The 25,328-nt window shown below is 42.7% G+C and overlaps 1 protein-coding gene across 1 annotated transcript in view; it reads right to left on the bottom strand.

Moving 5' to 3' along the window:
- Positions 1 to 22,339, bottom strand: part of col9a2 (procollagen, type IX, alpha 2) — a 31,698-nt gene extending 9,359 nt beyond the window's left edge. The window contains 27 exon segments of the mRNA XM_080442096.1: positions 212 to 244; positions 713 to 757; positions 1,566 to 1,601; positions 1,984 to 2,055; positions 2,369 to 2,422; positions 2,650 to 2,703; positions 2,986 to 3,039; positions 3,136 to 3,180; positions 5,440 to 5,493; positions 5,606 to 5,659; positions 6,172 to 6,225; positions 6,424 to 6,477; positions 7,256 to 7,309; positions 7,835 to 7,888; positions 8,126 to 8,179; positions 9,386 to 9,439; positions 9,552 to 9,608; positions 10,170 to 10,226; positions 12,427 to 12,480; positions 12,659 to 12,712; positions 12,920 to 12,943; positions 14,929 to 14,964; positions 15,609 to 15,662; positions 16,595 to 16,657; positions 16,777 to 16,812; positions 20,369 to 20,443; positions 22,046 to 22,339. Coding sequence (XP_080298222.1) covers positions 212 to 244; positions 713 to 757; positions 1,566 to 1,601; positions 1,984 to 2,055; positions 2,369 to 2,422; positions 2,650 to 2,703; positions 2,986 to 3,039; positions 3,136 to 3,180; positions 5,440 to 5,493; positions 5,606 to 5,659; positions 6,172 to 6,225; positions 6,424 to 6,477; positions 7,256 to 7,309; positions 7,835 to 7,888; positions 8,126 to 8,179; positions 9,386 to 9,439; positions 9,552 to 9,608; positions 10,170 to 10,226; positions 12,427 to 12,480; positions 12,659 to 12,712; positions 12,920 to 12,943; positions 14,929 to 14,964; positions 15,609 to 15,662; positions 16,595 to 16,657; positions 16,777 to 16,812; positions 20,369 to 20,443; positions 22,046 to 22,117 — 1,407 coding nt within the window. The 5' untranslated portion in view covers positions 22,118 to 22,339.
- Positions 22,340 to 25,328: the final 2,989 nt, after the last annotated feature.

Genomic DNA, 25,328 nt, shown 5'->3' with positions numbered 1-25,328 from the left:
AAAAGTACAGAAAATTGGAAATACTCCAGTACCTCTAAATTGTACTTAAGTACAGTACTTGAGTAAATGTACTTAGTTACTTTACACCACTGGGATCCATCGTTCTTATACCCATCCTTGCTTTATCTAAGGTACGACAATCGCAACTCCATGCTTTTTTCTGTCGATAAGTTTGAAATATACTTCTCAACATCGTTCAAACTGTGCTCACCTGTCCTTTGGGACCTGGTTCACCACCCAGACCCTGAAAAAGAGGGAGGAGAAACATTTTGACTTTCATCACTGGCACAACATTCAATCATTTACTGCCAAACCAACTTTACAGTTGATTTGGAATTCGTTTCGACATCATCAAAAAGGGGGAATATTATACATGAGTGTCTCACAGTGCTACTGTACATCAAAGACCCACCATGCGTCACTGATCTTACTGTACTGTAAATGGTCCATTCACCATCTGGATTATGATGAGGACACAAATTTTTTAACTGCCTTGCAATATATACTGTATATTTGTACAGGATGTTCTGTTCTGTTAAATCATTGTAATTGGATGACTTCAGATGAAAAGAGGTTGTTTTCAGACAACGCAGACGATTTGCACAACAATTACATTTCCAGTTGAATACAGCTGTACATAAGAATGAATTAAAAGTTTCCGGAAATCAAGGAATCATAAAGCAATGTCATGGATTTTGATGGGGTGTCTTACCTTTTCACCTTTCTCCCCAGCCAATCCCTCGACACCAGGGTCACCCTAACGCACAGACAGAGAAAGAGATAGGCGGGTTAAGGACAGGTGTGATCGGTTATTTTCTTTCTTTCTTTTTCCTTTATTTATTCAGGGAAGCCCATTGAGAGCAAGCTCTCTTTTTCAAGGACACCCTGATAACAACATATAAAATGCATACATAATGAGAAACAATAACAAACCTTTGAATCACGTTACAATGTCACAGATGCAAATAAACAGTGTTTCATGAAACAGGTGCAGTCACTATGTAGTGTGTCCTCAAGAAGCACCCTGAATGTCTCTATTGAGACCAATCGCACCAGTTTCAGAGAGTCCTGAAGTTTGTTCCATTTGTGTGGAGCATAATACATGAAAGCAGTTTTTCCTTGTTCATTGCTCTTACGTGGACTGGTACATCTAATGTGTGTTTGTGAACGTGTTGCATGTCCAGTAACCTCAAAAAGCGAGGATAGGTATAAAGGAAGTTTACCACACAAGGCCTTATAAATAAATAAAATACAATGTTGCTCTCTACGAACTGCGTTAAGTTAAGGACAGGTGTGTGATCAGTTAAGGACAGGTGTGTGGTCAGTTAAGGACAGGTGTGTGGTGAGTTAAGGACAGGTGTGTGATCAGTTAAGGACAGGTGTGTGATCAGTTAAGGACAGGTGTGTGGTGAGTTAAGGACAGGTGTGTGGTCAGTTAAGGACAGGTGTGATCAGTAAAGGACAGGTGTGTGATCAGTTAAGGACAGGTGTGTTGACCTGAACAACAATATCTGACTGACTTAAGTACGGAATTGAGATGCATGAAATGTCTCACAAATACTCACAAAGTCGCCCTTTCCACCGACTTTTCCTTGGAAGCCCTGGAAAGAGAGATGGGGATGAGAGTCAGAAATAATCTGTAATCTATAATACAAAGTCACACGAAAAGGCAAGGACAAAATATTGATTCAAGCCCGTGTTGCCAGAGACCACAAAGTGAGAAAGATGCACTTTCGTCTCTAAAACATGAGAGATGATGACTGTAAGATTATCATTTATATTGCTTATGCTGCCCCCATGTACATTCAGTGATTCTCTGTGAATTTATGAGGGAGATATTTATGGGTAAACACTGCCCCCAATGGATAAAGGTATGAAACTGAGTCAATACCGGCAATCAATAGGAATGGACATGCCCGCAATATAAATCTAAATGAACAGGCTAACCACATATGGCACACACACACACACACACACACAAACCTTGTCGCCCTTGGTTCCAGTGAGGCCCTGAGCACCTGGAACACCCATGGGTCCTCTCTCTCCCTTGATTCCCTGTCAGGAGAAATCGGGAATGGACAATGAGAACAGATTTTGAACCATGTACTGTAATGTCATGCTCTACCCGGCACTTCTGTTTTGTCACAGTATACCCATGATTAAGCACTTAAGCCCTACAGTATATACGTCAAGGTTCAAGGACTTTGATGTAGTCATTTAGTTTGTCATGACACAAGGTGGCAAAGCAACACATTTTATTATGAAATGGTCTCCGATTCTGGTGTGCAAGTTTATAATACACGCACACGCACACACACACACACACACACACACATTAGAGTACAAAATAATATGTCAAATAACTTACACCCTTGCCCACGACTCCCTGTGGCCCAACTGGGCCTCTCTGACCTCTGTCACCCTATAGGAAAGAGACAGAAACAACATAGAAGCAGTCAAAATGACTATCCTTGTTTTGCAGCTTTGTTATCGTTGTTGACATGAGGTATCGATTCATGTTGTCGATATCACAGTATTTGGTCAAAAATAACGGGATATTTGATTTTGTCCATATCGCCCACTGCTTATTTATGTTAACGTCTTTTCATCCAGAGTGTGCAAACTGCAGAACATTTTTAGATCCCCTACCTTGGGTCCAGGAACGCCGTCCATACCAGCTTCACCAGGAAGACCAGGCTCGCCCTAGGAGAAAGAGGATTGCAGTTATTTGCGTGTATTTGTATTTATTTGTTGCACAATTTTTCCTCCTTTTATTATTATTATTTTTTTAAAGTATCAGTGGCCTGGATCGCCATCAGATGTCAGGAAACTGAGCGATAAGATGGGGGAGGACATGCTGCACAGGTCCTCGGCTGGAGAACCTATGTTGACTTAACAGGTCAACTAGACACAATATCTGATCAGCTACCTGCACTCCCAGATGTATGATTTTCTATATACACGTGGATGTTTTGTGTGTTTTACCAGAGGTCCTGAGGCACCGGCAGAGCCAACAAAACCTCTAGGTCCAGGCTCCCCCTGAAGAGAGGGAAGAACAAGATGTTGTAAACACAGTGAAAAAGCAATACAAGCTGTAATGCCACCTTATGGTCTATGAGTCGGCCAAAGGCTTACCTTTCCTCCAGGTCCACCCTTTGTTCCTGGGCTTCCAGGCAAACCCTAAAGACAGAATGAGCATAATAAGAATGTGATAACAGAATATTAAAATGTTCTCTGCATTGAACTTTTATCCTGTATTGTCCTGTATTGTATTCAGTGTTTCAATCATGTATGGAAATTACTGTGTGTGTGTGTGTGTGTGTGTGTGTGTGTGTGTGTGTGTGTGTGTGTGTGTGTGTGTGTGTGTGTGTGTGTGGTGTGTGTGTGTGTGTGTGTGTGTGTGCGCGTCTGTCTGTCTGTCTACAGACAGACAGTGTACAGTATATATCAAATACACCCACAGTAATAGGCGGAACACAGGTTTTATGTGGCATCCTTTGTCATATAGCTTGAAATATTGCCTTACAGCGATAGTCCTGAATGTGTGTGTATTTACTGTACGTGTGTGTGTGTGCGTGTGTGTTCTCACTCGCACACGGGCGCTCGCGCGTGTGCGCGTGAGAACATGAACGTGTAGCCTACTGTATCTGAGCTTTGCCACAGGACAGCAGGATATATAGGCAGGCTAAGTTACGGTGTTGCGAGTCTGCAGCCGTGTCACCGCAGTGACAATCATGGAGCATGAGTGTGCATGAATGTGCACCTCATGCTCCATTACCCCTTGGTCAACGGCGCACGCGTGTGCGCCACACACACACCTGATGGGAAGCGCGCGCGCACGGGCACACGTACGTATATACTCTCATACAACCTGGTTTGATGGTGATAAATCGCTCGCGGTGGGAGGGAGAGAACTATTTCAAGGTGGTTTAACCCATTCAAACCGGGAACACATTATGTGTAACCACTTTATCCATATTCTATACTTTGGCTATTCAAAAATAGCAGATATACAAGCTCAGATCTGCTATTTTTGAAAAATCGTGAAAATGTGTGCAAATCTTTGAATATATATATTTTTTAAAGCAAACATTTGTAACTAAAATCTTTGCCCCTGGGACAAAATATTTGACAAATGTTCACTTTAAAAAACATATATTCAAAGATTTGCACACAATTTCAAGATTTTTCAAAAAGAGCAGATCTACAAGCTCGTAGCGCGGCACTCGGTGCCTATAGCTCAAATCTAAAACGACGCAGATGCGTTCCCGGCCTTAACGGATTAAATTCTAAAACAGCTCGGGTGAGGGGGTCATTGTTAAGCTGGATGAGTGCCCAGAAAACAAACCCAACCCAGGCACAAAAAAAAAAAATGTACAGGCTGTGTCGGCTTGTTTCTCCCTGCCTCTCTCTGCTAGCTCCTGGCTCTGGTGAATATAGTGGAGCTTTGCAGGCTGACCTCTTACGTGGTCTGGGCGACAATGAGCCTCGATGCAGACGAGGCTTGTTTGCATGTGGGGACGACGGGGATGTTAGTTAAACACTCGTCACAACAAACAACCTCAAGGGGTGATCTATATATACCGCTGTTTCTCAACATCTGGTCAGCGGACAAAAACAGCCGATCTACATACTAACCGAGATAGATTGTAGATTGGCTTTTCTCGGGCCGCAACCAAGTATAACAGGCCCTGCACACAAATGCATACGAATGCATGCACATGGGAACGAACGCACGCATGTCCACACACACACACACACGGGAGCGCACGCGGCACGCGGCACACACACATACATACAGGACGGCTGTAGCTTAGTGGCTATAGAGGTCGTCCGCAGTGGTGTAAAGTAACTAAGTTTCTAAATCCAAGTACTGTACTTAAGTACAGTTTTGAGGTATTTTTTACTTTATTGGAGTATTTCCAATTTTCAGTGCTTTTACTTCTACTCCACTACATCTCAGAGGCAAATATTGTACATTTACTCGACTTTTATTTGAAAACTTGAGTTACTAGTTACTTTGTTGATTTTGATTATTATTACAAAACATACACTAACCACTTCAGCCCTTTATGCTGTATATTTTGGCCATTGGAAAATAGCCGATCTACAAGCTCACAATGCGTCGCATTGTGAGCTTGTAGATCTGCTATTTTCAAAAGATTATTTTTTGAAAACTTGTGAAATGGGACATTCTGCGTACATTTTAATGCCAAAACTTTGGTAGTTTTACTCAAGTAAATTTTGAATTCCGGACTTGTAATGGAGTATTTGTACATGTTAGTATCGATACATTTACTTGAGTACAACATTTTTGTTCTCTTTCCACCACTGGTCGTCTGGTACAGTAAACCAAAGGTCACTGGTTCGCCCCGGTCTATGTCAATTTCCCCCCTTGGGATTAATAAGGTCTAAAACACACACACACAAAATACTCACAGCTGATCCCTGATGACCGGAAGGACCAGGCATCCCAGCCTGCCCTGGGCCGCCCTGCAGAAAGAAAGGGAAAGAAGGAGAAGAACACACTCATTTAGCCAGGATGAAAAAGCAACTCATCATTGTTACCGTCACTGTCATCAAGTTTGCCAAAAAAAGGACTTGCCTTGATCCCCGGGACGCCAGGAGTGCCATCTTTTCCATCAATACCAGGTAGGCCCTGAGAAAATACAACAGGCAGATGGATGCAATGGGCCGTATATGCCAAACCTTTGCCGCGAGCGTGTCGTTGCAATGAGTGTGTATTTCATTTGCCGTCAGGCAGAAACCTTGTATCTCCATGTTTCGATTTTGTATCTTCTTTTCGCAAATGAATGCCCTACTTCGTCGTACAAAACTGTCACACAAAGGTAGCAAAACAGCCTGTCTACAAGCTCAAGCTTGTATATCTGCTATTTCTCCCATTTGCATTTTATTAGAGAAAGTTGAACCAATGAAAAGTATCAACATGAGCGTGTGACTAAAACTACATTAAATTCATTGAAACATAAGTACTTTGTTTGCTCCTTTTCCTGAAAAGTAACGGTTTTGGAGATACAAGCTTTCCACCTGACAGTGACAATTTGCAGTGAGTGTGCGTTTGCTGCGAGTGTGTATTTGCTGCGAGTGTGTATTTGCCACGAGTGTGTGTTTTGCCCTAAGTGTGAGTTACGTGGCAGCGCGTTCACTTACGTTCTCTCCCTTCTTGCCAACGGCACCCTGAGGGCCCTGGATACCTCTGTTGCCCTACGGAAACCCAGACAACTCATCATCGTTATCACCATCATGAGTACGGTCATCATCGTAATCATTATCGTCATCGTTCAAGTGCTGGGGCAAGTTATTGTTGGGGTTTTGCTGCCTAGCACCACTTCTTACACAATAACCTTGAAGAATATTAGAGTACTTGAAAGAGTTTTTTTCTTTTCTTTTTCTTGTACTTACGAGATCTCCCTTATCTCCTGCATCTCCCGGTGGTCCCTGAGGACCCTCCTCACCCTGTGGACAAGAGAGAGACAATTATAGCAGCCACTGTGTGTGTGTGTGTGTGTGTGTGTGTGTGTGCGTGTGCGTTTTCATGTGTATTTCAAGAGAATTAAGAGACATTCTTGAATAATGTGGTTTTATGTGTGTGTGTGTGTGTGTGTGTGTGTGTGTGTGTGTGTGTGCATATGTATGTGCGCATCTGTGTGTGTCTGTCTGTCTGTCTGTCTGTCTGTGTGTGTGTGTGTGTGTATACATATGTATGTGCGCGTGTCTGTGTGTGTGTGTGTGTGTGTGTGTGTGTGTGTGTGTGTGTGTGTGTGTGTGTGTGTGTGTGTGTGTGTGTGTTTGTGTGTGTATGTATATACATATGTGCACGCGTGTGTGTGTGTGTGTGTGTGCGTGTGTGTTTTCATGTGTATTTCAAGAGAATTAAGAGACATTCTTGAATAATGTGGTTGTGTGTGTGTGTGTGTGTGTGTGTGTGTGTGTGTGTGTGTGTGTGTGTGTGTACATATGTATGTGCGCATGTGTGTGTGTGTGTGTGTGTGTGTGTGTGTGTGTGTGTGTGTGTGTATACACATATGTATGTGCGCGTGTCTGTGTCTGTGTGTGTGTGTGTGTGTGTGTGTGTGTGTGTGTGTGTGTGTGTGTGTGTGTGTGTGTGTGTGTGTGTGTGTGTGTGTGTGTGTTTGTGTATGTATATACATATGTATGTGCACGCGTGTGTGTGTGTGTTTGTGTGTGTGAGAGAGAGAGAAAGAGACACTGTAGAGAGAGAGAGAGTACTTACTGGTGGCCCGGCAATGCCAACAGGTCCTCCGATGCCCTTGTAACCACGGGGTCCCTAAGGACAACAACAACAACAAAAAAAAGTCCTATCAATCACTTGGGATCTAAGGAGGATGCTAACTCACGGTGGGGCCACAATTCACTGTGATAAAGGGGTAATTAGCGCTTAACTCACTTTGCTAATGGGAGGTACACAAAGAGCCAGCTACTCTTCGCGTTGGCTCCGAGCCTGGGCGCTAACTTGGCTAACGCGGCTAATGTTAACAGTAAGACGGATGGCTACCGCGGATCATTAACTACAGATGGAGGCACGGTGCACCCAGACAACCCCGACTCATTAGGGTGGGGGAGAGATTTGTGTTAGCATCATTTCCATATGTCCCCATTGCTGGTAATGGATAATGTTTGTATAGAGGGGCCCCGGCCTAGCTCAGCCTTCTTGGCATTCACCTAGGAGGGAGGAGAGTACGGCTGTTCTTCATTTCCCCAAAAAAGAGGAATGGAGGAGCATTTGGAAGGTGTGCTATGGATGGAGAAAATGTGATAAAAAAAACAACACAAATAGACTGATGGCACTCACCGCCTCCCCCTTGGGTCCCATCATTCCCGGGTAGCCCCTCAAGCCCATTGGACCCTGAGATGGAGGTCAGAGGAAAAAAAAAGAAGGACGAGGAGAAAACAAAGTCACATACTGCAGGTTCAGCAGCCTGGGGGCCTGCGAGGGTTTAACAAGTCAATTCTGTCAGTAAAAGCTATAAAGGAAACAACACAAATATTGGCTTTCTGTATTTTCCAGACGCTTTGCTACTAGTAGGAGCTATATGGTTCTACTCTGTCTGCAAAACTTCCTGGAGATTCATCATCAGCATACCGGAGGTCCTGGGATGCCCTGCTCCCCAGAGATGCCCAGTTCTCCCTTGGTGCCCTGGAGAAGGGAGAGACAAAAGCAGGTTGATCAGTCATTCTCATTGTGCGCCCATGGCTGTAGAGCAGGTGCAGCCTAGTGGAGCTGTATACCATTCAGCACAGTACTGTATGAGCAGCCGTGTATAAGGAGCTCGACTGCCTTGTTGCTGTGCAACAAGGTAAAAACATGATTCAGTGCAGGTTCTGTTTAAGTCTATTATAGAATGCATGACCATGACATAATGGAGATGTAGCACGTGTTATTGGTGTTAATACACTCATGACTCACATAAAGAGAGGTAGGGGGTAGTATGTTAATCAAATGAATGGGCTATAATTATCTGTGTTTTAATTTGAACAGCTTGCGAGAGGATGAACACCTCAAAACAACCAGCCAAAGGCTGAGACGAAGGGGGAGAGAGAGAGAGAGGGAGAGAGAGAAAAAAAAAGAGAGCTCTCTCTCTTTTTTTCTCTCTCTCTCTACAGAGGTCTTTACAGACCAAAACTTTAAGCCAAGCCGTTCCTCTGAAACGCTGGCCTGGAGGAGAGATTAATTTAATTTGGTGCATTCAGTGTTTATCTGTGTTTGTCCATGTAAGACAGTGTAGTGCCATCCGGCTATTGGTGCATCCGAGATCAGAGGCCAATTCCTTGCTTAAGGAAAGTGCTCTCTCAGAGGCCACTGTGTGCTCATTAGCTGTACACAGTATACAGTAAGGTGAGGGGGCCAGCGCTAACCCTCAGTCTCTCGTCTGCCCTTCATGTACCTGACACTTCAACTGCTGCTTTGATCTGCCTCCCCCTGCATGCTGTTTGTAGGTCAGGGCCAGGCCTGACTAATCACAGCCAGATTAGTGCCAGTCATGTGCCTCGGGAGGCGGGTGGTTCATTAGCGCTAATCCCTGCGTGTGTGTGTGTGTGTGTGTCTGTCTGTGAATGCATGAGCGTATGCGAAAACTTATTGCATGCATTTATTTGTTGATCTCAAAATGTACTGATGATAATAACTGTACTTGGCCCCCTCCTTTTTCACTCTTTACCAAATCTTTTTGCTGAAAATAGCCGTTCTACATGATCACGACGCGTCGCAATGCGCGGTACCTATTTTTTTTTGCAGAGGATTCACCTATTATGACATGACGCCCCGAATAGGGACGCTAGTATCCATGTGGTTAAAGATGAACACACAGCAATAAAGAATAAATGGTGAGATTGTTCCACTCACAGTTGATCCGATGCTTCCAGAGTCTCCCAGGATGCCGGCGCGTCCCTTGTGTCCCTGGAAGGAAAAGGACAACCACCGAGACAATAAAGCTTTCATCATAACAATAAATCAACGGTAAATCGCTTGCCTGTTCATTTGTCTGTTCAAACGAAAGGAGACTGCTCACCTTGACTCCCTGTATTCCCTGAGGGCCCTTGGCTCCTGCTGGACAGTTTAATGGACACTGTTTGGGGGAAGGTGAAGGGAAATGCATGTCAGATCAAAAAAACAATACGCTGTGTAGAACTGTCAATGATGTAAGATTAGATCAGTGGTCCGGGGACCACCAGTGGTCCTTGAGGGGGTTCCAGGTGGTCCCCAGCTAAATGATGGAGAGTTGTTAACCAAATGGACCCTTATAGATCTTTAACTCTTTACAGTGTCAAATGAAACCATTTATTGGTTTAATTTTACTCTCCCAAGAGTTAAATTATTGTTAAACATCCGCATTACTAACATTTACAAGAAGTTTACACAATTAGAGAATGTAGAAGAATTGTTATTTTGATCAATGTTTGCCTGTCATCTCTCCTATGGTACCAACATCAATACAGCATGGAATTGTGGACAAATCTTATCCAACGATGACAAAATAATCAAAGTTTTGGGGTCTGAGAGGCTAAATCTCATCAAATGGTGGTTCCGTGGCTCAAATGGCGAATAAATAATGGAACTTGAAATGAAAAGGGTTGAAAACCACTGGATTAGACGGACAAGGAGAGAAGCAGATGCTCATTCATGTTACCTGGAAGTCTGCACTGCCCTCTTCACCAGTGCCACCCAGGAACTTCCCAGGGGGTCCCTAGAAATACACAGACACAAAGAGACAGGGGTGGAGATACACAGACAGACAGACACAAACAGACAGACATACAGTACATAAATAGTGAATAAAGAGATACCGTACATATTATAGACAGACATACAGACATACTGTACTACAAAGGACCCCAATGGAAACAAGACATAGGCTTTCCTGGGTTTTAAATCCTCTTAGCTGACCTTGTATTGAACTGTACTTTCATGTGCTTTTTTTCTGCAAACTGCTAATAAAGTATTCAATCAATCAAAAAACATCGATAGACAGATAGACTAGTACAGTAGATAGTTGAATAGACAGACAGGAAGCTGGAAAGACATACAGACATATAAAGATTAGTCTCGCGTAGCCAGACAACTATTCCACAATCTCCGGATGCTATATAGAGTCTGGAACTACAGCTCCCGAAATCCGAGAGGGGAAGCTGGCACTTCCGTTCACGAAAATATATTTTAAAATATCTTTACATTTTATTATTTTATTTCAATTTCTGCTTAGCATCAAGCTATACATGCTTTAGATGATTTTGATTTATATTACGATTTACGCGACTGTAAAGACGAAACGGAAGCAGGGAGGATGCTTCACATCCGCTTTATATTCTAATCATGATCAGAGCTTCCGAGTACCAGACTGTATGACCGGAAACATTTGAAAATTGTGGGAGGCAACAGTCTGGCCACACAAGACTATATAAAGACAGACATACAGATACATAGAGAGACAGAAAGACAGTATCGACCGACAGACAGACAGACAGACAACATTCTGACTGGGAACATGGAGTCACAATTGTCAGAGTAAGTAAACACATAGGCCATTTCCTGCTTAGCTGAGCCAGCATTCTCTCTCTCTCTCTCTCTCTCTCTCTCTCATACACAGAGGCACACCCTTTATCTCTCCCTCCATCTCCATCCCCCCCTCCCTCCCCCGCTATCTCGTCTGTTTATAGATTGAGTTAGAAAGTAAAGTATGTGTATGCAAGCTGATGTATCCCAGCCACAGTCAGTTGAGACAGCCCAGTGATCTAATGGGAGTTTATTTACCCAAGGACAGCACTAAAGCTAAACAAATACACTCCCCTGGGCAGGGAGCATCACTCTCAATGAAGTCGACCCCACCACCCCACCACCCCACCCCCCTTTCCTGGAAGCAGGGATGCACACAGGAGAGTACACAACATACGGCATTGAAAATAGACTTAGATGGTGTAGGGCTCAGAAGCGTGATGCGATCTTCCACCACACCACTCCTTCCCCTGTGGCTGGACACCAGTACGAGGAAACAGGAGAGCTTCCACTATGCCGGCTGGGTTTTTTTTCCCCCCCAGCTATCCTGCACTGTTATAGTTGATTGTATTATTGCACACCCAAATGTGGTGGTTGATGATGATTGTGACTGTTCAGCCATTGAGGAAGAAGATACTAATTATGTATAGTATGTGTTTAAAGAAGATGTAAGATATTGACGATATGGGCAATATTATACAGTATACCACAATATTTTTGATCAAATTGACCGTATTGTGATGATAAATTCTTCAATTTTTCAAAAATAATTTGAAAGTATAAAATGAGGCTTGAGTGATTAAAACCAGAAAAAGACAACACTTCCCAGACTCTAGTCTAGTCTTATAAATTACTGATATATTGCCACGCCCTAAGTGTACTGTTATGGAGAGTAGGCGTTTCTGAGATTCCATCCTGAGGCATAAGTAAAGGTGACCCAGAGGTGTGCACAGTTGAGTCACATTGCTGCGTTTCAGCCCAACATTTTGTTTTGGCATTTTTAGTACCCTCTGGTGATCAAATTTGCAGACAAGAGTGAAACATACAATACATAAGCACAGACAGAACAGTTTGCACCCAAGCTTCGTGCACCTCAAATAATCAGGTTGATAGGTGAAAGTGGGCATATTCCATGCATCAGTATATACAGTAATATGTGAAGCACGGCAGGTGGCAAATATACTAGATTTGACCTGGGGAAAGAAACAATATCTTCCATAAAATGTATGCTTATTCATCTAACACAGGTTGCATTTAACATCTAGAGGTGAATGTTTGTATGTATGCCTTGGGCTCCATGCAGTTTCTCAGATCTGCTTTTATCACCAGGAAACATCCGTTTGATCTGTGAGAAATCACCAGGGGACAAAGTGCAGTCTTGGGTTGACACTTACTGGCTTGCCAGAGGGCCCGGGAGAACCTGCAGCTCCAGGTGATCCCATATCGCCCTGGAAGAAGCAGGGAAAAAACATGGAAAAGAGGATGGTAAGTCACGAAGAAACGGAAACAAAGAGTTTGGACATGTATTAGCTGTTAAACTGTTTCCAATAAAAAATATTATGATACATTATTAAATGATTAAATACTACCGTTAGTGCAGACGATTTAAACAATATTTTACAGTACCTTGAGTCCTGTTGCTCCAATATTACCAGGTAGACCGATCGGACCAGGAGCACCCTAAAAAGACACAGAGAGACAGAGACAGAGACAGAGACAGAGAGAGAGAGAGATGAACATATTCCATGATTCATACAGTATGTTCCCCTAGGCATTTTCATACAGCATACTTAATCCCTCCCCCGCCCATTATTCCGCCAAGCTATTCGAATATCTCCAAGGAAAGTCATCAAATGATAAAGGAATTATACCATACAAACCACTTACAGCCAGTCCAGGAAGACCAGGTCCCTGTGTAAAGAGCAGAAGGTCAGAGGGGTTACATTGCTTTATTCCTCATATATTGAAACGTATTCCTCTCTTCGTCAAATGCTGCCCGTTACCCTCATCTCTGTAGAAAACAGAAATAACATATGCCTGTGGTTCTCTATGATCACAGGAATCATAGTCGCAAGGGATCCTAATATTTTTTGGACCGTGCATTTCTTATTACTGTTTGCAATTTGAAGCTTGTTGTGCTTTGGTTGCATTTCTATTGCGAGTCTCTCTGGATAAGCGTGTCAGATACAGACCTAAACTGTAACTGAAACCAGTCTAATGAATTATCAATTGTAATTTTTGTAAACACAATACTAACCAGATTCAGGTTCAGTATAATGGCTTATGGCCAGACAGCAACAGCTGGTTGCATTTTCCTTCTTCTGGTACATTGCGACTTTCAGCTCAGGGCCCAACACTGACACAATAGACCAATACAATCACACGGCACACAGACAAACATATGCACGCACGCACGCGCACATGCAATAATGACTTCTTAAATGCAATCACTGATCCAAATGTAAACAAATGCCCACCCAATTTTTTTTTATGAATGAATGAAAGAAAGAAAACACACACACACACACTCTATATATTTTTATATATATATAAAAATGTGGTAAAATATGCAAAATGTGAATAGGCTATAACAAATATTATGCTTAAAACCAATGCTAATAAGGATATTATTTTTTCATCCCAGATTGGGCTGCCTTACATATGAGACATGAGTAGCACATAGGAACTTCAGTAATATGTGTGCACTGTGTCAGCACCCAAGACAAACATGTCTATGCAAGTCAAACAGAGACACAGAACAAAGTCATCATTTGGTGTTTGCCGAGTCCTCTGCTTTGAATTTATATTCCACAAAGTCATTAAGTCAGTAAGCCTTCTCGGAAGTCACCGTAGCACGATACAAGACAAGAGCCCCTCTCCTGTTTCTGTGCTGTGAGGCAGCTTGATGAATAAGTACACCCAACAGACAGACCGCCTGTTAAAAGGCTTTAACTAATAGTGTTTCACTCAACCGTGTCATTGGGTGGCTTCAATCATAATGGCTGAGCGGTTTGGTCGGTGTCCCATAAATGAACACGCAGCACCACCTACTGCTCGAGGTGGTGAACTGCAGTTGACCGGGCGGCGCTGGCAACATTGTTGGCACAAGTGTCATTCTGTCAGCATCATTATGCACAAATATAACGGTCCCATCTGAAGCTATGACATTATAGCAAACTAAAGCTATATTTCAAAGAAGCAGATGACAACTGCTATTGTTCTTGCTTTTAGGGATGAACAGACGATGGCTCATGTTTGTCACTATAAAACGTATGCCAGACTCAATCCAATAGAGGGCACAGCTGGTCATCCATTCAAGCATGGAGAATTGGAACTCGGGGAAGGAGTTTAGTTCAGAGAACAGCTGTCCTTGCAGCATATTTGTTAGGGAACCAGGCTATGCTCATGACAATGAAAGATTAGATTGGCTAAGACTAATTCATCTATTCTGTATTGTACCATTTTCATCTGTTTTGTGCCATATTATTTCATATTCTGTGTTCCAGGTGTTGGCAAGGCTCAATACTAATCGGGACAACAAAATGGACTGGACTGAATTCATTTCTCCAGAATCCTATATGATAGAGAATGGAGAGGCTGGGTCTGTTGAACGGGTCTTCCCTTTCAACAGAAATAGGCTATATGGTTCATATGTTTCCAAAATGTTCAAATAATGGCCAGGTAATATTTGGGGTATTCAAAATAAATTTTGAATGTCTAAAACACCTCTGATAAATCTTCCATGTATCTGCAGTTGCTCTTCAGGTCAGGTTCGTAGTCAATACAATAAGATTGAAACAATAACATGTTAGATCTCATCATGGTGCCTGGCTAGTAGTTTGTACAAAAACATATACATAACATGTTACAAATTAAATCATGCTTGATGTACTCACAGGCGCTCCAGGCTCTCCAGTTGGTCCAGGCCCGCCCTGTAAATGGAAACAGACAGCTCTAACTATGGTAATACGGGGAGAATATCATTCAAGGACGCTGGCACAAACTGATATAAGTGCCAGCCAGTGTGGTGACGGAACTGCTCATGACAAATAGCAGCCTTATTTATTTTGTGTGATTATGAGTTTAACAACTTAAACCCACTTTGTTGCACGTCAAATAGCCAAAATAGCATATCTACAAGCTTGTAGATCTGCTATTTTGTTTGTCCATTTTCACTGAATGTTTACCTATTTTTTCAAATGTTTCCCTATCATGACACTATAAAATGAATGAATTGGGACACTATAGGGTTCATGTGATTAACAGGCCTGAGACAAAGGTAAGAATTTAATTCCAATTGACCAAATAAACAATGTCGACAGACAGACAGACAGAGGCCCCACATTAGATCAGTGGTTCTAAAAGTAGGGTCCAGGGACCCTCAGGGTTCCTTGATGGGGCTCCAAATGGACCCCCACAGGTCTATAGCTCTGAAAGTGTACAAATGTTACCATGGATCCTTGCGGGTCCATTTGGTTCAATTTATATACTCTCAGAGTAATGGGGTGCCTTGAAATGAAAAGGTTGAGAACCACTGCATTAGATGAACCAGGGTTTGGATCACATAGACACTTGCCTTAGGCCCAGGGCTCCCGACAGCACCGCGATCACCCTTTGCTCCAATTAAACCCTGAAGATAGAGACACACAGATGGATGTGGACAGACAGAGACGGAGGGAAACGGGCAAAGAACAGCGTTAGATAAGGTAAAAAATATGTCACAGAAAACAAAACAAGATATCAGCTGAAGCTACAGTACTTGAGCTCTGTATGACCTGAATTCAGAGTACAATATGGCTAATAAGCCCTTAATTGAAGCTGACACATTTCTTGCAAGTAATTAGGAGGGGAAAATAGAGAAATTCCAGGACGGATTTACACTTTAAATCCCTCAAGAATGTGTGTGTGTGCGTGCGTGCGTGCGTGTGGGCATGTGATCATGACACTTTGAGACTTGAACCCATTATGGTTAGCACTGAAGCAAGTTACAATAGCATTTCTGCTGCATTAAAGTTGTAGAGGATCAAGTACTGTGTTGGGTATCATGAACAAACTGGGTATCATTTATGCTGCATGCATGCCCACACACACACACACGCGCGCGCGCACACGCACGGACATGCACGCAAACACAGTCTCTATAACCTTTCCTTGTTTATCCTACCAGCCTCTTGTCGATGTGTCACAATTTCCTCTTTTCCTCTTTCCTCTTGTAAACAATTTCTCTCTTGCCTCTCTGAAATCTCCCCAGCAACGTACAGTAGGTTTGTCTCTGTCCAGGCTGGGTAAAAAGGAGGCTCTTGAAGGGGTACATTTCAGATGTTCTGATATGTGCTACGTGTTGCTGGAAGACCCAACGAAATGGCAGAGATGCTGACATGGTGAACATCCCAGCTGTCACGTCTACACCTAAGTCTATCTACAGTACCTTCCACAACTCTGCAAATTGGCATCTCACACACACACACACACACCTGTCAGTTCCACACATCTACTGTGTGAAACCTTCCACAACACACACACACACACACACACACACACACACACAGTCGAAGGACATACATCAATGCCGTTCTCTCCTGGAGCTCCGTCAGGACCTGCTTCACCAGCATCTCCTTTCGCTCCCTGTAGTCAAACATATATGCTGTGGTCATATACACAGGTATAGGAAATGTGAGTTCTTATATAGTATCTTAACAATACTTCATACTCCAGTCCACACATATAGTTCAGAAGGGACTTACGAGGGGACCAGATGATCCGGGAGGTCCTTTCTCTCCCTGAGGAGACACAGGGACAGATGTTAGGTTGAGGCAGTCGATAGTGAACTCAAATGGCTTACTAAACGTTCATTCACCTAATCAATGTCTTCTTTATAATGTTTGCATGTAGAATACCCAAATATAAATAAAGCTTGTTTTGGTTTCAACCCTTACTTATTGTATACTGGTGTAGCGCAGAGAATAAATACGTTACTGAAAATAAATAAATTGAATAAGTGGAATGGCGTGGCTCCAATGTGGATTGTGGCTCCAATGTGGATCTCGGACTTCATGTGACCATCTATGATGTCAGTCATCTATGACATTATCTATAATATATGACTGTTACAGTATTTCAGCTCGATCAGAGCCCCACTGACTTCCATTATAAAATGTTATACGTTTTCAAAAAGTCTAAGGCATACATGAAAAGGCATACTTCTGTGGCCTACTAGCAGTGTGCACAAGAAATATGGCACGGATGAGTCCAGCGATTTGTGAGATTAGCGACAGAAACACAGACAGACAGACCATAAAATGCATTGAAAACTTTTGCCTATAATTACTTGCACAACATATGGGATGCCAGGTTGAAAGTGGTTCATATAAAACCCATGAATGAAGTTGAGGTGTGCTTGGGTGGCCCTATGCGGAGTCTAGGGGTTCAAATCCGCTGCGGTACATCGGTTTTGACCAAGTGTCTATCACAATTGATCGTGTTCAGGGGAGGTATGCCGGGCAGGGAGGTAGATTTTTGTCGCTGGTGCGGTGCCTGTCAGTGGGGGGTGTTGAATGGGAAGAGTAGGATGGAGGCGCTATGTCCTCCCGGTGGGGGCTCCTCACTGGCAGAGGAGTCAGTAGGGTACAACACAGAAGTGGCAACACAGAAGTATGTGGGTAGGAATTCATTGGCACAATGACTAAATTGGGGGTAAAATAATTGGCTAAACTAAATATAGAAAGAAAAAATCACACCCAGTGTGAAGTGGGCGGTGTGGTCACAGTGGTCATCACAGTGATTCACTTAAAGAAAAGTCATATTGTGGACCAACCATTGTACACCGCTAACTTTAAAAAAAACATAAATGTGTTTTTTTTAAGTGCATAGTCCTATTTATAGGGCTATGCACATGTGTCATGTTTCCCTAGCCAATCACAGTCCTGAATAGACTGTGATTGTCCAATCACGGTGCAGGGTTAGGGGGGTACACTGGTGGCCAATCACAGCGCAGGATTTGGTGTGCAAATATCCAAACCTCACATATAGGGGCGGTTTCACCGCCCAAAAACATCAATGAAGTTATGTTTTCACCACAACTTTGCAGAGCTGTAACCATTAAATGGGCTGGCTCTCCCATTCCTTGCAGCATTTCTACACAAACCTCACCCCATCCAGAGCTCTGAGGTCAGCTCAGGCTCTGGGAAAGAGACCATATCAGAGCTGCCCAGTCCATCTTTATTAAATATCTATTTCGCTTCCCTGGCCTTTGATTACAGTTACTGTAAGCCTGGCTCTCTATGCTCTTGCCCTATTGCAGTGTAATGTTTTGCTCGTACTGTGTGTTTTATTATGTTGCCTTGTTCTGTTCTGATCTGTATAGCACTTTGGTTGACCTCGGACATTTTAAATGTGCTCTATAAATAAATTATACACTGTTCAAGGTCTTCATAAGCTTCCATAGCCCCATCACTATTTCTCACATTCCAAAGATCACTGGACAAGTGGATTGAGACATTCAGAGATCAACTCTCTGAATGCAAACTATCAGAATCGGTATTATTTTTATAGTTGGCGAGGTTGGTGCATTCCTAACTAAATATAAGACATATTTTCAATTTCCCCCCTTTTCCCTCAAGGCCTATATGCATCAATGTTTAAAGGGGTTTTAACTTTGTTAAGATAAGTTTAAAATAGCTCTTATATTCCCATAGTAATCATTGCTATAGAGTTGTTGTTCACTAGAACGGGGTCTCCCTGTCTCTCCAGCAAATGAATGTTCAGCTTGGGATACCAATTTCATCCAATCAGGAGGGAAAACCTATACATGATAAACTAGTGAAAAATTGAAGCGATGAGACAAAAACAAAACGTCGAGCAGATAAAATTACAATTGGAACACTATACAATTTAAGCTGATAAATGGTTCTCTCTCCTCATTAGATGAAATTGATGACCCACCTGAAAATGAATTGTCTGTGTATTAAAGAGCCAGAGAAGAGAGGTGACCCTTGTTACTGAACAAACACTCTATAGCAATGATTACCATCTCAGAATGTATAGCTTTAACTTAACAAAAAAAAAAAGTTTGTTTTAAAAAAAATGATGCAATCAGTGAATATGGTGGTGACACCGGGCGGTGGCTGGATCCCATTTCATGTTTCCATAGTAAATATTAAATTAAATCCTGCACACATAAAATACACATCAGAAGACTGAAACATTGGCAAAGGTATACAAAAAACAGCTGTGATTCCCAGCACCATACAAAAGATACAGTGTGTTATGCAGCCTTCATACATGATTCCATTTAAAGTCAACAACCCCCACACCACTACCCTCCCCCTGCTCCACCCAGCTGTAAGGGCGAGAATGAGCAAAGCATCATGGGTAGACTTTAGAATGCTTTAGCATGCTATGCTTACCAGGTGGGTAATGGAGGAATGAAGAATATTGGAGTGGAGTGGAGTGGGTCAGTATACAATGTAATGTAATGTAATATAATGTATACTGCCCTACTCCAGTCTCCACTTCAGTCTCTTGTGCAAGAGTTGGAATATATTCACTCACAGATATTCAGTCATATACACAAAGTGACAGTGCCAGTGAGATGGCAAAGGAGCGTATATACACACAGTCATTTATCATGATGTAATCACATACTGTATGAAATATTTTTTTTTGCTATTTGGTGGTTAGTTGGTTGGTTGGTTGATTGATTGGTTGATTGCAAATGATTAGATCTTTGAGTGAAGTTCTCAGCCTAAGGTAGAACTCCATGCCATGTTTGAAGTCACCAAAGTGTCGTTGAGATGATCAAAGTAATAGGCCAACTGTTCCTAAAATCCACATGAGTCTAAAAGGAAAATCTATTGTTCTGCTATGTGTGTTCTAGAGTCACACTGCAAAATCTAAAGTGTTATTTTAACTCAGACATTGACCCGATGAGGGAAAAGTTTACACTGCTCAGAGTTAAGTTAAAGCTGCAGATTTTGCTATGCAGTTTGTTTCCTACACTGGCCCAGCAGCAGACTCTATTCCCAGTATGTTTATAAAACCTGCCTCTGGTTAACCTAAGAATATCTTAAATGTATCACATTACTGCGACATTAGCCCCAGTCCCTCTCAGGAAGGAGCCGAAGCCCCTTTCCTCAAAGCCCCCTCTCTCTTAGCTGTGAACAGTGCTCTTTTGTGCCGGCATGTTTTCATGCACTTTGCCCTCTGGTGGCAATACTGCGATACTGCAGAGCACCGCTGCTTTTCTATTTCTGTTGTACAATGATGGTCTTTGTGACAACCTGTTGGAGTCTGGTGGAGCGTGTGTGTGTGTGTGTGTGTGTGCGTGTGTGTACTCACATCAATGCCGTCGGACCCGGGGGTACCTGAAGGGCCTGATGGACCGGGCTGGCCCTGTGGTCCAGCTGGACCTCTCTGAAAGAAAGAAAGAAAGAATATGAATGTAAAGGATGAAATACATAACAAATCGTTGCTGTCGGGCAGAAACCTCTTATCTCCATATTCTTACTTTTTGTGTTTTTTTCATAAATGAACGCCTTACTTGATCATAACGGCAGTGTCACACAAAAGCATCAAAAGTAGCAGATCTGCAAGCTCGAAATGTGTCGCTTCAGCTTGTAGATCTGCTACTTTTGAATGTGAATCCTGAAAAGTAACAGTTTTGGACATATGAGGTTTCCACCCGACAGAGACAAAATAATAATCTTGGCTTCTGAATAGGCTGAATATCAATTTATTTTTATGACAGGGGGAAATAAATGGTGCTAAGAACATATAAACTAATGTTTATTCCCACAGAAACATGAGGGGTATATCTGGATATCAATAGACATAGAAAGCCATAATGGTAGTTAATCATATGATAAAAAAGCTAGTATTTATTTTATTGATGAAATCAAGTATCCACATCAAAAGAATGCAGCAGAGTTTGAATCCATGATTTGACTGTGTAAGAGTTCAGGGTTTTGTCACAAAACATCATTGAAGGTCCATGAACTGAAAATGGAACTGAAGTTTAACATATCAGAATAATGTAAACCGAGGACTTCAGTAAATAATCCAACAGCTTTTGGAGGAGTGAAGGCAAAGGACTGTGGACGGATGGGGGTGGGGGTGTCATGGGACTGACAGTGTTTACCCACCCTGCCCCACTTCATCCATGGGCCTTTCAACCCACATCAACCCCTCTAGGGAAATATGACCCGTATCAGTGGATCAGTCAGTCCGTCCGGCCTAAATAAAGAATCCTCAATATGCTCTTCAATTAGGCCAAACAAAAAAAAAGTAATCCTTGATAGGGCAGAAACTGGTGGATTCCACTGGGTAGCAGTTAGGTGTGATGCTTGACTCTCTCCAGGGTAGACATTCTTTGTGTGCTTCTCTTTGAATAAGGCCTTTCACAGTCAGGAGAAAAGTTTGTTTATGCATGTGTGTGTGTGTGTGTGTGTGTGTGTGTGTGTGTGTGTGTGCGTGCGCACACACGCACGTGCCACACACACACATTCATTCGCTGACACGTGCACGCGTGTTGGCTGGCTCATATCCAACTCTGTCATGTCTTGATTAAATCCAAGAAAAAAGGCGAAAATCCTTAACTTTAATTCAGTCTTCAAGGCACAAAGTAATCCAGGAAAGAACAGGAGATCCTCAGTCAAAACTTCACAAGATATCGATCAAGATACTCCTCACACGGTGCAGGTTTGTCCTCCAGCAAGACAGTTTAGTTGCATTTTCAATCCATAATAACAACATAAATCATCATTTCTCTAGACATGCACACAATCAAGCCCCCTCTCGTAGATCTGTAATGCTAATTCAGCCTGCAGCATTCAACACTTCATCAAACAGTAGGATAGCACTCTCACTAGACAACTCACTAATACAACTTATACAACATCCAGTATCTGCCCATCCAGTATGACCCATTCCAGGGGCCTCGCCACACCACAGAACCCCAGAAAACAGCAGCTACGCCCGACTAGACCTCTCCCCAAACCTAGCCTCATCTCCACTCACCACTTGGGCCAGGGCCAGGCAGAGGGTCTGCAGAATCACCCAACTCTTCAACAAGGCAGAGAGAGCAGCCATGGTCCCTCTTATCTCCTCTACCTCTCTCCTCGGTGCACAAAAATCCTCTCTTCTCTCTTCACCTCCTTCTGCCCGTTCCTCTGCTCCTCTCCCGGCCGGTGTGTAGCGGGACTGTGGGGTGAAGCCGTCCCGAATGGAGAGGTGGGGGGGGGAGGAAGGGTGGATGGAAGGATGGATTGGGGGGGCTCTGTGCACTGACCAAGAAGAATCCACTCAGGGGGAGAGAGCTGTGTGTGGAGAGGGGGGGGGATGGAGGGAGGGATGGAGGGGAGGGCAGTGAAACGAGAGAGAGAGAGAGAGAGGTGTAACCCTGTGCTACGGACGGCCCATGAGAACACAGGAGCTCCTGAGGAGCTGCCCCACATGCGTGCATGCATGCGCACATACACAAGCACGTGCACGCGCACATATACACTTATAGTCTTACAGACACACACACGTTTGTTTTACTATACTTGTGAAGACATCACAATTTTAGGACAGCATCGAAAATAGCCCAAAATAGCAGATCTCCAAATGTGTAGATTGGCTATACAACCTCTAAGTGCTTAATCCTAACACGAATCGTTTTCTAATTGTACACCTATTTTTCTTTTACCATTAAACAACTATCTTTCTTGTATACTACTACTATACTTGTGGGGACATTTGGCCTTCACAAAGTATAGAGCGTCGCAGTTCCCGCCCACTTCCTGTTTTTTTTGGTTCCGGAAGAAAAAACTCAATGCATTTTTCCATTGACATTTCCAAAAATATTTATATCTATTAATTTAAGCCTCGAATCAAGCCATCACGAGATGACATATATTTAATTATATGATATACTATATTTAATAAATACCCTTTGTTTTGCCGTTTTCAACAAAAAAAAAATCACAGAATCAAACGTTTATGGTCATGATTCATGTCATGATGGCTTGATTCGAGGCTTAAATTAATAGATATAAATATTTTTGGAAATGTCAATGGAAAAATGCATTGAGTTTTTTCTTCCGGCACCAAAAAAAACAGGAAGTGGGCGGGAACTGCGACGCTCTATAGTCTCTCACACACACACACACACACACACACACACACACACACACACACACACACACACACACACACACACACACACACACACACACACACACACACACACACACACACACACACACACACACACACACACACACACACCTCTGCATAGAAAGGGGCATGGATCATAGCCTACCATGCATGCAAGATGCAGGATCTTACAATTTGATTGGATGCACCTACCTACTGCCTTATGAATAATCCAATTTAATACAGATTTCCATGAGTCAGCCGCTAACTCCTCCTACTGCAAACAGAGTGAATGAAACATGAGTGGAAAGCTTAAAACTCAGGCCTAAATGCACACACCACCCCCCTCTCTCTCTTCACACATGTGTTCTGTTTACTATCACCCTGAGGTTGACAATAGCATGCCAGTGCAAATGAAATGTACCTCTGCAATATTTCTACAACAACGTTGACAGGAACTAAGGAATGAGACGGCTACTCCTGGAAGGATACATAAACAGAGGTTCATTCAATGGGGGAAAGGAAGGAGAAGGAGGATAGTATCCATTTTGGAAAGAAACAATGTGGATGTATTGCATCACTGTTGTTAACTGTCATTATCCCCTTGTTTTGCTGCTAGAAAGCATCTAGCAAAGACAACAACAAAAACAACAATGGGATAACAATATACTTAGATATCAATTTGAACTGTGACACTGCATTTTACTATGTACACGTGCAACTACTGACATCTGGTGGTTGTGTTGGTAACGGCAGTTTAGTTCCCACAGTAATAGAAAGAGACCTTTCAAGGATGAATAAACAAAGCTTGTGGAAGAGTGAAAAATGACCCTATAGTGACCCCTATAGCACAGAACATATATTTAATCCAAAGGAGCATTGATTCTGCTGCCCACTAGATGGCAGCAAATGCACATTGGCTAAAAGTGTGCTGAGATTAGCCACTTAACTGCTGCTGCTGCAGGAGTGTTCACTGTGCAACAAAATTCCACAATTTTGTCCTCCTCAGGGAACATTACTGACCAGGCTGTGAGGGGAAAACATTTGCTCGAATGATGATTTATTGCATGCAACAGAGCTTCTCATTGCACGGGGGATTAAAAGGCATCTCAAGAAAAAGTTAAAACACTATTTCTTTCAGTCCAAAAGCATTCAATGCATTATAGTCTCATGAACTGTCAAATGTTTACCTTCGAGACAGCTTCTTGTTTTAATCCTTTATTTGAAAAAATATATCAAAGAGATAGTTGCATTAAGACCTTGAACAATGTGCAGTCTAGAGGAGGCCAGTTTGTCTGTGTGTCCGCGGGTAATCTCGCAAGCCACTGGACTGATCGGTGCCAAATTTCTTGTGCACGCTGCCATTAGGCCAAGGAAGTAATTCCTTGAATATTTTTCACATATTGGGATTTTGTTTGTATTCTTCTCATACCTAATAATGAATTCACAAACTCAGACGCTGTCCCTCCATATTTGGACAAGACTGACATCATGTTGATAATGTAGTTTTCGCAGAGCCAGAGATCCACAGGAAAGCCATGCCGTTATTATACCCTTGTATAGTCTTGTTTTTACAAGTATTACATTTTTTTATTGTGTCCTTTATCTCTTCCATGTCATGCTTTTGTAAAACACTCAAAAAGCACTATTCATTATTATTATTTTCATTATTATTATTATTAGTAGTAGTATTTCACTCATCAGTGTGGCCTGAATTACATGATTTTCCCAATCAAAGTCAGCCTTGCCGTCCACTGGGCCGCACACATTGGCTGCCAGAAAAACGCATGCAGTAGCCTACATACATGAAATGTACCAACCTACATTTAGTTGCGCCCTGGTGTTGCACATCGAAAATAGCCGATCTACAAGTGCACCGCGTGTTGTGATGCAATGCGTTCTGAGCTTGGAGATCTGCAATGTTCAGCGCACAACAACAAATCAGGCATAAGCTGTCAGTGAGCCACCTGCTGCACATTTCAATGAGACTTTCCTCTGCAGTTCTGCTTTTGGATGTGCTGCAATCAACCACACTGCACTCTTTTCACTTGATTGCTCGGGTCTAAACATCAAAATCACTGATGCAAAGCTTGACAAATCATTGCATGAGGAAAAAGGGAGAGATACAGTATACATAGGAAATGTCTAAACCAAACATTCGTGC

Source organism: Gymnoscopelus braueri, assembly GCF_963280865.1.
Source record: "Gymnoscopelus braueri genome assembly, chromosome: 11".
NCBI lineage: Eukaryota > Metazoa > Chordata > Actinopteri > Myctophiformes > Myctophidae > Gymnoscopelus > Gymnoscopelus braueri.
The sequence above is the reverse complement of the archived record's forward strand: the minus strand, read 5'-3'. Positions and strand labels throughout refer to the sequence as shown.